At 60.6% G+C, this 12,950-nt stretch overlaps 2 gene segments (V, D, J or C); both read left to right on the top strand.

Annotated features, from left to right (window-relative positions):
• The first annotated feature begins 353 nt into the window (after positions 1–353).
• LOC138999284 (immunoglobulin heavy constant mu-like) lies at positions 354–12,255 on the top strand. The segment is given in 7 exon segments: positions 354–442; positions 7,326–7,643; positions 7,718–8,053; positions 8,322–8,636; positions 8,906–9,238; positions 11,823–11,938; positions 12,024–12,255. Coding segments are annotated over 6 exon segments (1,353 nt in total).
• The window catches only part of LOC138999285 (immunoglobulin alpha-2 heavy chain-like), a 69,498-nt gene continuing 57,036 nt past the window's right edge, over positions 489–12,950 (top strand). The window contains 1 exon segment of the C gene segment in view: positions 489–736. Within this exon segment, the coding sequence occupies positions 718–736 (19 nt within the window).

The raw sequence follows: 12,950 nt of genomic DNA, 5'->3' as shown, positions 1-12,950 counted from the left end.
AGGTTTATGTCTGGGGGGACCGGGAACTGTGTCCCTGTGCGCTGCTCTTGATGTGTGGGGCCCAGGGACCCTGGTCACCGTCTCCTCAGGTAAGCCGGCTTCCTCTCCCCTCTGTCCCGGGGCTGGGAAAGGAATTTCCAGAGACTTTTTTTTTTTTTTTTTGCTCTATGTGGGGCCCTGTGGAGTCCCCAGGGGACTGCCCCTGAGGCCCCTGGGGTCTCCGCTCTGCAGACAGATTCTCATAGGGGACGGGGCCTTTGCAGGGGAGGCACAGTGGGCTGAGTGTCTGGAGGCGAGGAGACGAAGAGACGGGGTTTTCTGGGGTGGCCAGTGCCGGGGGGGGGGGGGGGGGTGCAGTTTTTGCACACGGCCTAAGGGAGCCCGAGGCAATGTGCTGACTTTACTTACTGGGGCCAGGGCACCCTGGTCACCGTCTCGTCAGGTAAGCCGGCTTCCTCTCTCCTCCTCTCTCCTGGGGCGGGAAAGGACTTTCCAGAGATTGGTTTTTGCTCTGTGTGGGGCCCGGCGGAGTCCCCAGCGGGCAGCCTCTTGGGGGACAGGGTGGTAGAAGGCAGAGAGGGCTGCGTTCTCGGGGTGCCGAGTCCTGAGGAGAGGGGTTTGCTGAGATGGCTGGTGCCAGGCGGGGCCGGGTTTTTGTACGTGGCCTAAGGGAGCCCGGGGCAATGTGACTACTTTGACTACTGGGGCCAGGGCACCATGGTCACCGTCTCCTCAGGTGAGTCCTCCCAACCCCTCTCTCCTCTCTCTCCTGGAGGGTTTTTGGTGCTTTTTGGGGAAAATGAGTGTGTTTCTGGGTCTCCGGTCCAGGAGGTCGGGGGCAGCCTGGGGACTCTGGAGGGGGCCGGGGGCACCGTGGCTCCCCGGGCGCAGAGGACGATTCAGAGTCTCTCCTCCTGGCTCTGCAGCCGGGGGTCTCTCTGGGTCTCGGCCACCCTTGGCCTCCGGGCCCTGTGGTCCCCTCTGCCCTCCTGGGCGCAACCTGAGGTGGACGGGAAGCCGGAGCTGGGCACCAGTTCTTGCCCGGGACCCAGGCACGGTTGTCACAATGTGACAACCGGTTCGAATACTGGGGCCAGGGCACCCTGGTCACCGTCTCCTCAGGTGAGTCTCCCACCCCTTCTCTCTCCTCTCTCTCCTGGAGGGTTTTTGGTGCTTTTTGGGGAAAATGAGTGTGTTTCTGGGTCTCCGGTCCAGGAGGTCGGGGGCAGCCTGGGGACTCAGGCAGGGGCTGGGGGGCACCGTGGCTCCCCGGGCGCAGAGGACGATTCAGAGTCTCTCCTCCTGGCTCTGCAGCCGGGGTTCTCTCTGGGTCTCAGCCACCCTTGGCCTCCGGGCCCTGTGGTCCCCTCTGCCCTCCTGGGCGTAACCTGAGGTGGACGTGAGGCCTGAGCTGGGCGCCGGTTCTTGCCCGGGACCCAGGCACGGTTGTCACAATGTGACAACTGGTTCGAATACTGGGGCCAGGGCACCCTGGTCACCGTATCCTCAGGTGAGTCCTCACGCCATCCCACTGCAGCTGCACTTGGGGAGGTTGGGGATCGGGTCTGGATATCGGAGATGCCCAGGCATTTTAGGGATCAGGAAAGGGAGCTGGGGAGAGGGTCCCCCAAGTGGGGCTGGAGACCGACCTCCTCTCCCCAAGGACAGTGACATGAGACTGCAGGGGCAACGTGACAGCCCTGCCCAGCTCCATGGGCTCCGCTGTGCCCGCTGTGGGCAGGTGGCCGGCTGTGTTGCTTGGACTCCTGAGTCCCAGTCAGGGCTGTCGGCTCATGGCCAGGGGCCCGGGCAGCCTCCGGCGATGCCGGGCCAGCCCCCCTGTTTTTGTGGGGTGAGGATGGAGATTGAGCCGTTGTGAGGACTACGGTATGGACTACTGGGGCCAGGGGACCCTGGTCACTGTCTCCTCAGGTAAGAATGCTGGCCCTTCTCGGGCCTTTCTTTTCTGCTCCTCTTGGTGGGTCTTTCTGGGCACCAGTGGCTGGGCCTCGGGACGTGTCCCCCAGACCGGGGGCCTGGGCAGGCTGACCAGGGAGGATAGGGGCTGGGGCGCAGGGACTTCGGAGCCTCTTGATTTTCGGGCGCCTTTTGGAGACTGAAATAACGCAGCTTGTCTGGGAGTCACTGAGCCCCTGGAAGAGGCTGCCGGTCTGAAGGGCCGTGCTGGGGCGAGAGGTCAGACCGGCCGAGGGCCAGCGGGGCCGCAGGACATTTTCACGGTCAGAATCGAGTGTTTGCAGAACCAGGAGCAGGCAGCTCAGGGAAACAATGCCCTCAGAACGAGGAGGCAAGTCCTGGGCTAGATTGGATTTCTTTTCAAGTCCATTACTTTTCTATCATTTAATTTAAAACTTGTTAGGTTGTATTTAGACTTCTGTATTGGTGAGGAGGGCACCGTCCCGGCGAGGAGGGGCGTGTGGCCGGGATGGGGCCGAGGTCCGAGGGCTCAGCCCAGGGAGGCAGCTTCTCCAAGGAAATGCTTTGCTTACCGAGTTGAAAGACAGAATTCAGAAAAGTGTGACTTTATTTTACTTTATTTTTTATAATATATTTTTATTGATTTCAGAGAGGAAGGGAGAGAGAGAGACAGAAACATCAATGATAAGAGATAATCATTGATTGGCTGCCTCCTGCACAGCCCCCACTGGGGATCGAGCCCACAACCCGAGCCTGTGCCCTTGACCGGAATCAAACCTGTGACCCTTCAGTCCGCAGGCTGACGCTCTGTCCACTGGGCAAGACAGGCCAGGGCAAGGAAAGTGTGACTTTAAACTGTGAGAGATTTTCAAGGACACTAAATTTTTAAAAATCTTATTATTTAATTAACAATCGGGGATCACGTCTTTCTGGAGTAGATAGTGGTGCCAGTTTGGCCAGAAACGGTGACAGGGAACCGTGGGCTGAGTTTTGACAAAGATAGATGATTTTTCACTGAGCTGAGGGTTGTTCGGATGGAGCGGAGCCGGTGGCGGCGGTGGCTGGGGCCGCGCACCTGCAGCCAGCGGCCGGAAGCAGGCCGGCCAGAGTCTATTTTCGGAAGCAAGAAAACACGGTTGACACATTTATAGCTTCTGGTGCTGAGACGTGGTTTCGGGGGTTTTGCCCACAAATCTAACAACACCTGGTGGCTGAGCTCTGAGATAAGGCGGAGGCGCGGGAGCCAGGAGTTCCTCTTTCAGCATCTGGGTTTCGTTTCTCGGACTTCGCTAACCAGCTTCTCATTTATATTCATTTTCAAAGTAACATGTGTGAGACATGAAACCGCCTCAGGGCCGTTTACCAGGGCCCATGTGCCTATTTTTAACCCGCTGGCCCTGCCAGTGGTCATTCACCGTGCTGGCCCATCCCCACAGCCCGGTTTCACAGGGACTGTCCTGTTTTTTTTTAAGTTAGTGTTTTTTCTCCATGAGGAAGAGGCACTTTGTGATTTCTGATAAGGTCGCCTTGTTTCCAGACCGATCTCCAAGTGTGCCTCTGAGGACAGAGTGCAGGTGAACTGTGTGGGATTGTCCCGGTTTGGCTGAGTGAAGCCTCGTAGTCCGTGCACTAAGAGGAAACCCGTCAGGTCTCCAGGCAGAAAGGAGCCGGGCGCGTGGCAAGGTCTCCTTCGCACTTGAACTTGCTCCCCTGGAGGTGGAGGGTCTGAGAGCGGCCGAGCCCCGGGGTAGGAGGTGCAGCCCTGGCTTCTGCCACCAGCCGGCTGCTCTCCTGAGTCCCCAGTGACCGAGTCCGAGTCCCGAGTGAGTGAGTGAGTGAGTGAGTGGTGGAGTTGGAGGAATTGCTGCAGGACAAAGGCCTCCCCTCCCCTGCCCCAGGACGTGCGAGTGACCGGCAGGTGTGGTGAGAGAAGCCACCGCTGCCAGCCCTCGGGGCAGTGGGTGTGACAGCTTTGCCTCCACTTGAAGGGGGATCTTGGACCATTGGTGCCCAGTGGAGGCGGAGAGGCCTGTGTGTGACCCCTCGACCCACCTTCCAGGGAAAAGTGGCCAGTGCTGCCCCATGCCTTCCCGGCTGCGGACGGTGTGGCTCAGACAAGCCCGCACGTTTGTCTTTCCCTAAGTTGTGAGCACAGCTTCAGTTTTCAGGTCTTTGTCGCGCATTAGAAAGTAGCCCACGCCTTGTGCTACAGAGCAGGGTTTAAGTGGCGAGATGAGAAAAATGCATTTCCTGGCCATTTCGAGTGATGATTTTTCTCTGGGGGGAATGTGGTTAAAGGCAGAGACTGACAGTGGGGCACATGGCGGGGGAGCCATTCTCCGGATCCAGTGCTCCCGGAGACCCACCGATGTTTACTGACTTAAAGTGGGTGGGGGTACTTTAACCAGGCTGCTGAGGGGGGCAGTGACTGGCACTGCTTGGGGCCGAACGCCAGCGGGAGCAGGGCCCAGGTTGGAGCGGGTGTATCAGGGGCGAAAGGCAGGAAGAGGCCCCGGGAAGGAACTGACCTGGGCTGAGCCCACCTGTACAGAACTCCGGGGTGAGATGCTTCAGCTGAGGTGAGCAGGTCAGGTGGTCTGAGCCTTTCTGACCAGAACCACGGGGCTAAGCAGGGCTACACTGGGCTGCTCCAGGCGGCCTGAGCTGAGCTGAACTGAACCAGTTTGAATTGAGCTTTCTGAGCTGAGCCTGGGTAAGCTGGGCTGAGATGAGCTGGGTGAGATGAGCTGGGTGAGCTGAGCTGGGCTGAGCTGAGCTGGCCTGAGCTGGGCTGAGCTGGGTGAGCTGAGCTGAGCTGAGCTGAGCTGGGCTGGGTGAGCTGAGCTGAGCTGGGTGAGCTGAGCTGAGCTGAGCTGAGCTGGGTGAGCTGAGGTGGGTGAGCTGAGCTGAGCTGAGCTGGGCTGAGCTGAGCTGAGCTGGGTGAGCTGAGCTGAGCTGAGCTGAGCTGAGCTGGGTGAGCTGAGGTGGGTGAGCTGAGCTGGGCTGAGCTGAGCTGGGTGAGCTGAGGTGGGTGAGCTGAGCTGAGCTGAGCTGGGCTGAGCTGAGCTGGGTGAGCTGAGGTGGGTGAGCTGAGCTGGGCTGAGCTGAGCTGGGCTGAGTTGAGCTGAGCTGGGTGAGCTGAGCTGAGCTGGGTGAGCTGAGGTGGGTGAGCTGAGCTGGGCTGAGCTGAGCTGGGCTGAGCTGAGCTGGGTGAGCTGAGCTGAGCTGAGCTGAGCTGGGTGAGCTGGGGTGGGTGAGCTGAGCTGGGTGAGCTGAGCTGAGCTGAGCTGATCTGGGTGAGCTGAGGTGGGTGAGCTGAGCTGGGCTGAGCTGAGCTGGGTGAGCTGAGCTGAGCTGGGTGAGCTGACCTGAGCCGAGCTGGGTGAGCTGAGCTGAGCTGGGTGAGCTGACCTGAGCTGAGCTGGGTGAACTGAGCTGAGCTGGGTGAGCTGAGCTGAGCTGAGCTGGGTGAGCTGAGCTGAGCTGAGCTGGGTGGGGTGAGCTGAGCTGAGCTCGGTGAGCTGAGCTGAGCTGAGCTGGGTGAGCTGAGTGAGCTGAGCTGAGCTGGGTGAGCTGAGCTGAGCTGAGCTGGGTGAGCTGAGCTGGGTGAGCTGAGCTGAGCTGGGTGGGGTGAGCTGAGCTGAGCTGGGTGAGCTGTGCTGAGCTGAGCTGGGTGAGCTGAGTGAGCTGAGCTGAGCTGGGTGAGCTGAGCTGAGCTGAACTGGGTGAGCTGAGCTGGGTGAGCTGAGCTGAGCTGAGTGAGCTGAGCTGAGTGAGCTGAGCTGGGTGAGCTGAGCTGGGTGAGCTGATCTGAGCTGAGCTGAGCTGGGTGAGCTGAGCTGAGTGAGCTGAGCTGAGCTGAGCTGAGCTGGGTGAGCTGAGCTGAGTGCGCTGAGCTGGGTGAGCTGAGCTGGGTGAGCTGATCTGGGTGAGCTGAGCTAGGTGAGCTGAGCTAGGTGAGCTGAGCTGAGCTGAGCTGAGCTGATCTGAGCTGAGCTGAGTGAGCTGAGCTGGGTGAGCTGAGCTGAGTGAGCTGAGCTGGGTGAGCTGATCTGGGTGAGCTGAGCTGAGTGAGCTGAGCTGAGTGAGCTGAGCTGAGCTGAGCTGAGCTGGGTGAGCTGAGCTGAGCCGGGTGAGCTGGGCTGAGCTGGGCTGAGCTGATCTGATCTGGGTGAGCTGGGCTGAGCTGGGCTGAGCTGAGCTGAGCTGGGTGAGCTGAGCTGAGTGAGCTGAGCTGAGCTGAGTGAGCTGAGCTGAGCTGGGCTGGGTGAGCTGAGCTGAGCCGGGTGAGCTGGGCTGAGCTGGGCTGAGCTGAGCTGATCTGGGTGAGCTGGGCTGAGCTGGGCTGAGCTGAGCTGGGCTGAGCTGGGTGAGCTGAGCTGAGCCGGGCTGAGCTGGGCTGAGCTGGGCTGAGCTGAGCTGGGCTGAGCTGGGCTGAACTGAGCTGAGCTGAGCTGGGCTGAGCTGAGCTGGGCTTAGCTGGGTGAGCTGAGCTGAGCTGGGCTTAGCTGGGTGAGCTGAGCTGAGCTGGGCTGAGCTGGGCTGAGCTGGGCTGAGCTGAGCTGGGCTGAGCTGGGCTGAGCTGAGCTGGGCTGGGCTGAGCTGGGCTGAGCTGAGCTGTGCTCAGTGAGCTGAGTGGGCTGAGCTGGATTGGGAAGAGCTGGGCTAAGCTGGGTTCAGCAAAAATGGCTCGGGTAAGCTGGCTTATCTCAGAGGTCTTTGCTATTTGCTTTGGCTGCATTAACCGGCTGGTCCACTGGGGTATCATGGGCTGAGCTGACCGTGCAGGACTGAGCTGCTGACCCTGGGCTGACCCCGTGACCTGGTTGTGCTCAGGTTGTGTTGAGTTGAATCTGTATTCGTCCTCCCATCACACACACCATCCTTTGGACCCCAGGCACCCAGGGCAGGGCTCCATGTGGCAGAGCCACAGCAGTGAGGGCTGGGCTCACAGGGCCCCTCTCTCGCTGACAGCTGCCTGGGGATCCCCGGGTGCTGGGACTGAGCGTGCGACTGCAGTGGTCAGAGGGAAGGCTGCACTGACCTGGGCCTGGGCCGTGTGAGCCAGGAGCCAGGGTGTACATGCTCCTGCGTCTGGGGACAGCACTGCCGGGGGAGGAAAGGCCAATCCTGCCACTCCAGCAAGAGCAGCTCTTGTCCTCCCAGGCTCAGAGCCAGCTCCTGCGGGGTGGGGGCCGTGGCAGCCTCCCCGGACCCAAGCCTTGGCCAGGGCTCCGGCCTGCCACACTGCCTGCCCCACAGGTGGCGAGGCCTGGGGGGCCCATCGAGGGGCAGCCTTGGGGCGACAGGGCCTGACCCCTGTCCTGCTGAGTCCGGGAAGTCATCCTCTCACGCCCCTTTCTCTTTTGTCCCGCTCGGGTCCTCAGAGAGCGTGTCTGCCCCCAACGTCTTCCCCCTCGTCTCCTGTGAGAACTCCCTGTACGATGAGCGCCTGGTGGCCATGGGCTGCCTGGCCAAGGACTTCCTGCCCATCCCCGTCACCTTCTCCTGGAAATTTAAGAACGCCAGTGACATCATCAACCAGGACATCCAGAACTTCCCATCGGTCCTGAGGGGAGGCAAGTACGAGGCCAGCTCGCAGCTGCTCCTGCCCAGCGCCGACATCCTCCAGGGCACGGACGAGTTCGTGACGTGCAAGGTCAAACACTCCAACGGCGAAAAAGAAGTACAAGTGCCCATCCCAGGTGAGCGGGGCCTCCTCCCCTGGCGGGCGGGCGAGGGGGCGGGCGGCCAGGCTGACGCTGTCCCCTCCCTGCAGGTGGCCAACCGCTGCCCCCCCACGTGAACGTCTTCATCCCGCCCCGAGACTCCTTCACCGGCTCCGGCCCCCGCACGTCCACGCTCATCTGCCAGGCCACGGGCTTCAACCCCAGGAAGATCGCGGTGTCCTGGCTGAAGGAGGGGAAGCTGCTAACCTCCGGCTTCGTCACGGACAGGCCAGAGGTCGAGCGCAAAGCCCGCCCCGTGACCTACAGGGTCACCAGCAGGCTGACCATCACCGAGAGCGACTGGCTCAGCCAGAGCGTGTTCACCTGCCAAGTGGAGCACCAGGAGCTGATCTACCAGAAAAACGTGTCGTCCATGTGCGGCCCCAGTGAGTGTTCCTGCCCCGAGGGCCCAGGGCAGAGACCCCCAACACACAGGTGTCCACTCGGGTCGGCAGACCCTGCCCCTGATGAGGCCAGCAGCTCCCCGAGCCTTGGCTTCCCGGAGAGGCCAAGGGCAGGGAGGGGGCCCCACAGGGCCACTCGGGGCCGCTTGTCGGGCGAGGCCCAGCGTCCCCTCCAGGAGGACCCCAGGGCCCAGGAGAGGCTCGGCTAAGTTGACCCCTTGTCCTGATTCCACCCCCTCTCCTGTCCCAGGTTCATCCACCATCCGAGTCTTCACCATCCCCCCAACCTTCGCCAGCATCTTCCTCACCAAAGAGGCCACTCTGTCCTGCCTGGTCACGGACCTGGCCACCTATGACAGCCTGAGCATCTCCTGGACCCGCCAGAATGGCGATGAAGTGAAAACCCACGTCAACATCTCCGAGAGCCACCCCAACGCCACCTTCAGTGCCATAGGAAAGGCCACAGTGTGCGTGGAGGACTGGGAGTCGGGCGAGAAGTTCACCTGCACGGTGTCCCACACGGACCTGCCCTCACCAGTGAAGCACACCATCTTCAGGCCCAAGGGTAGGCCTGCCCTGCCCTTCCCACCACCCCAGACCCTCCCACACATGGCATCCAGGGCCTGGACCCCATGGCAGGCCCGGGAGCAGAGGCACACATGCACATGGACAAAGGCACAGATGCACATGGACATAGGCACATGCACACGGACACACAGATACCTGCACATTCATACACTAAGACATACAGACACACATGCCCTCTGCTCCCCCTGTTGTCAGGGAAGAACCCCGCTGCCCCTGACCTGAGCTCACCCCACCCTCTCCCCACAGAAATCGCCAAGCACATGCCCTCGGTGTACGTGCAGCCGCCCAGCCGGGAGCAGCTGAGCCTGCGGGAGTCGGCCTCGGTCACCTGCCTGGTGAAGAGCTTCTCGCCCCCAGACGTGTATGTGCAGTGGCTGCAGAGAGGGCAGCCCGTGTCCTCCGACATGTATGTGACCAGCGCCCCAATGCCCGAGCCCCAGGCCCCCGGCTTGTACTTCGCCCACAGCATCCTGACCGTGAGTGAGGAGGAATGGAGCGCCGGGGAGACCTACACCTGCGTCGTGGCCCACGAGGCCCTGCCGTACTCGGTGACCGAGAGGAGCGTGGACAAGTCCACCGGTAAACCCACCCTGTACAACGTGTCCCTGGTCATGTCTGACATGGCCAGCACCTGCCACTGAACCCCAGGCTGCCCCTCAAGGGTGGTCCTGGAGCCTCTGGCTGACCTGTGCTGTGTGTGCAAACTGACTGTGTCAATGGGGTGGGGTGTTGCATTCTATAAAAACTAGAAATAAAAAGATCCGTTCAAAAGATGCTGGTCCGAGTGAGCAATGCTCTTGCCTGCTGGGGCCATGGCTGTGCTGCCCCCACCGCACAGACCACTTGCCACCACTGCCCCCACCCCTGCCTCACCCACTGGCCTCCCACCTGCCTCTCAAAGCCCTGAGCCCCTACAGCAAGCATGTCAAACTCAAAGGCTAACACGGGCCAAATAAACAAGGCATGTAGCCCATGGGCCATGAGGTTGACATGCTTGCCCTTCAGAGTGCTCCCTCCCAGCAGACAGCACCAATGCTCACTGCTTCTCCACTGCTGCTATGGGCTCAGGGGGGCCTGGGCGTACAACACGCACACATGCATACAAAGACACATGCATGTGTGCGCACAGACATGCACACACGGACGTAGATACACATGCAGTAGACATGGGCACACATACACATAGACACTTGCCCAGATATGGACACACACAAAGGCACACATGGACATGGTCACAGAGACATACACACACGGGCATGGACATAGATACACATGCTATGGACATTGGCACACAGACACATGCACACATGCAGAGACACATGCATGCATGCATGCAGACATATGCCCAGATATGGACATACACAAAGACACACATGCACTTGGACACAGGCACACACAGACATGCACATGCATCGACATGGACACAAAGATACATGCTGTGGACATGGGCACACAAACATATGCCCAAATATGGACACACACAAAGACATGCATGCCCACAGACACAGACACACACATGGACATAAACACAGACATGCTGTGGACATGGGCACACAAACACATGCCCATGTACACATGTATGCAAAGACACAGACATGCAGTACACACTCGTGCACATGTGCACAGGTGTTTACACAGAGACTCGCATGTATGCACTGAAACACATGCAAAGATATGGACACATCCACACAGAGGCACACATGCACATGGACACAGGCACACATGCACAGATATACACACATGAATATAGACACAGAGACACATACCATGGATATGGACACACAGAGACATGCAAAGACATGTACACATGCACACAGATACACAAATACCTACATATTCATATACACAAATCCACAGACGCATGCACACTCACACACACACATACATGGACACATACACACAGACGCACAAATGCACATGGATATAGAGACACACATGCAGTGGACATGAACATGCATGCACATATACACATACACATATGCAGAGGCATAGACACATGCACACAGAGATATCTGCACACACATGCATGCACAGTTAACGCACGATCATACACACATCCACACAGAGACACACATGAGCATTCGCACACAGAGATGAGTCATAAATGCACAGATGTACACTGACACATGGACACATTTGCACAGACACATGCACGTGCAGACACACACATACGGATGTCCACCCTGTGCACCCTGGTCACTCGGTTCCTTTGCACACTCCTGCCTCTGCACCGCGCTTGCTACAGGACTTCCTGCCCAGTCTGCTTGTCCTCTGTCTCTGCTTGGAGGTGCATCCACGGGCCAGCCCAGCCAGGACTCTGACCAGGGCACCATCCCAGGCTCAGAGGGCCACCTGGAGGGTGGCTGCAGCTCCTTGGGGCCACCCAAGCCCTGTCCAGGCTGTTGAAACAGCAGGACCTGCACCCGCCTGTGAACAGAAGTAGTCAGCGTGTCCTGGAGGCAGGGTGGCTGATCTGGTGGGCTCTGTCCCGCAAACACCTGGCCCTGGAAACGGTGGGGAAAGAGACAGTCTGCAGCAGGGAGTGAGGGGGACAGGGGCCCGGGTGGGGCTCCATTCCCAGCAGACAGCACTGCCCCCCTTCGGGCCACCCCCTAGACACCCCACGTTCTTGGTCCTTTGGGGACCTGGGCTCCAGACACTGCCTCAAAGGCCCATCTTTGTTGGGGCTCCAGACCCCATTGAATGTGTCCGTCTGTCCATCCCAGCCTCACTCTGTCTGGAGCCTCGGGTGTCTGTCAGACCCCTTGATCCCAGAGATATGATTCCTAGTGGGGCAGACAAGCCAGCCAGGGCCCCCCATGGCTTCCCACACTCACCCTCCACTCTGAGAAGGAGAGAGTGAGAGTCCCACTGAGGAAGCAAGGAGGGTCCCTCGGGCCCAGACCTGTGCCTGCCCCCACGGCCACCCCCAACCACAGGGGACAGGAGGTCCCACTCTCAGCTTCGTCACCCCAAATGGCCCTGGCTGTACCACCTCTAGGAGAGCCCAGGACCCTGAAAGCACTTCACTGGGGTCCCAGCCCTGCTGCACCCCGCCCTGTCCTCCTGGGGCAGCACCACCAGGACCCCCAGAAATGGGAGATGGGTGGCCTGGGAGGGGGTTTTGGGGTGCAGCACTGAGCCCCGTGTTGTGTCCCTGCAGGGGGTGAGGTGAGCGCCGATGAGGAGGGCTTCGAGAACCTCAATACCATGGCCTCCACCTTCATCGTCCTGTTCCTGCTCAGCCTCTTCTACAGCACAACAGTCACCCTGTTCAAGGTGAGTGGGCGGGCTGGAGGGCTGGGGCTCAGGGGCACCCAGCCCCGCCCTGAGCCATGCCTCACGCTGCCTCTGTTGTCCGCAGGTAAAGTGACCCGCCGGGCAGGAGCGTGGACATAAGGAGGGGGTGCCCGCCGCCTTGCACCCTGGCCCGGCCTGCCACTGGGTCCTTGTACATAAACCCCCTGAGCCGCCTCCAGCTTCCAGCGCGAGGAAACCGCTTCCCTGGACACCCCGCTGCCGAGCGCTCGGCCGGGGTCGCTGCACAGTGTGTGCCCTTGTCGCCTTGAAATAAATATGTACATGTTACCTTGTGACACTGCATCCTGTGAGCCTAATTCTGACGGGTACGTGAGAAAGGGGGGTGCCCTCGGCCCAGGCCTGGGGCGGGGGCAGATCAGCCTGAAGGACGAGGCTGAGCTGGGGAGACGCAGGCCTGGGCTCCCCAGCACCGCCTCCGCAAAGCTGGGCTCTGCCTCCCAGTGGTCAGCAGGGCCTGGCCTGGGGCACCCGCAGGACACGCCTCACTGCCTGTTGCCGTTCCTGGAAAGCCCAGCCACTCTGTCTGTCCCAACCTCGCCGAGTATCTGGGGTGTGTCCTTGGGTCCTGGTGACCAGACTAGAGCATGCATGACCCATAGGCAGGACAGCAGAGGGAGGCACCATCCACCCTGGGGCCAAAACAAGGCAGGTGGCAGCCAGGCCAGGAACCATGGCAGGGCGTGAGGTGCTGGGAGGCAGGAGCCATGCGCAGGGGACGTGGGGCATGTGTTGGGGGCTCAAGGGCCAGGGGCTCACAGCCGGGCAGCCACAGGCCATGCAGCGTCCAGGCCTGCTATGGTGGCCAGTGTCTGGGCAGAGGCCGCCCAGGGGCAGGCAGGGCAGACCTGGCAGGGCCAGGGTCCCAGGAGGGGCCAGGGCAGGAGCCGCTGAGCCTGGCTCTGGGAGGAGGCACTTCCAGGAGCGGAGGCACTGCCTGGGCTCGCAGGGCCGCCGATGCGGGGTGTTCAGG

Source organism: Myotis yumanensis, unplaced genomic scaffold, assembly GCF_028538775.1.
Source record: "Myotis yumanensis isolate MYYU_CA2020_CCGP unplaced genomic scaffold, mMyoYum1.0.hap1 SCAF_22, whole genome shotgun sequence".
NCBI classification, from domain to species: Eukaryota; Metazoa; Chordata; class Mammalia; order Chiroptera; family Vespertilionidae; genus Myotis; species Myotis yumanensis.
The sequence above is the reverse complement of the archived record's forward strand: the minus strand, read 5'-3'. Positions and strand labels throughout refer to the sequence as shown.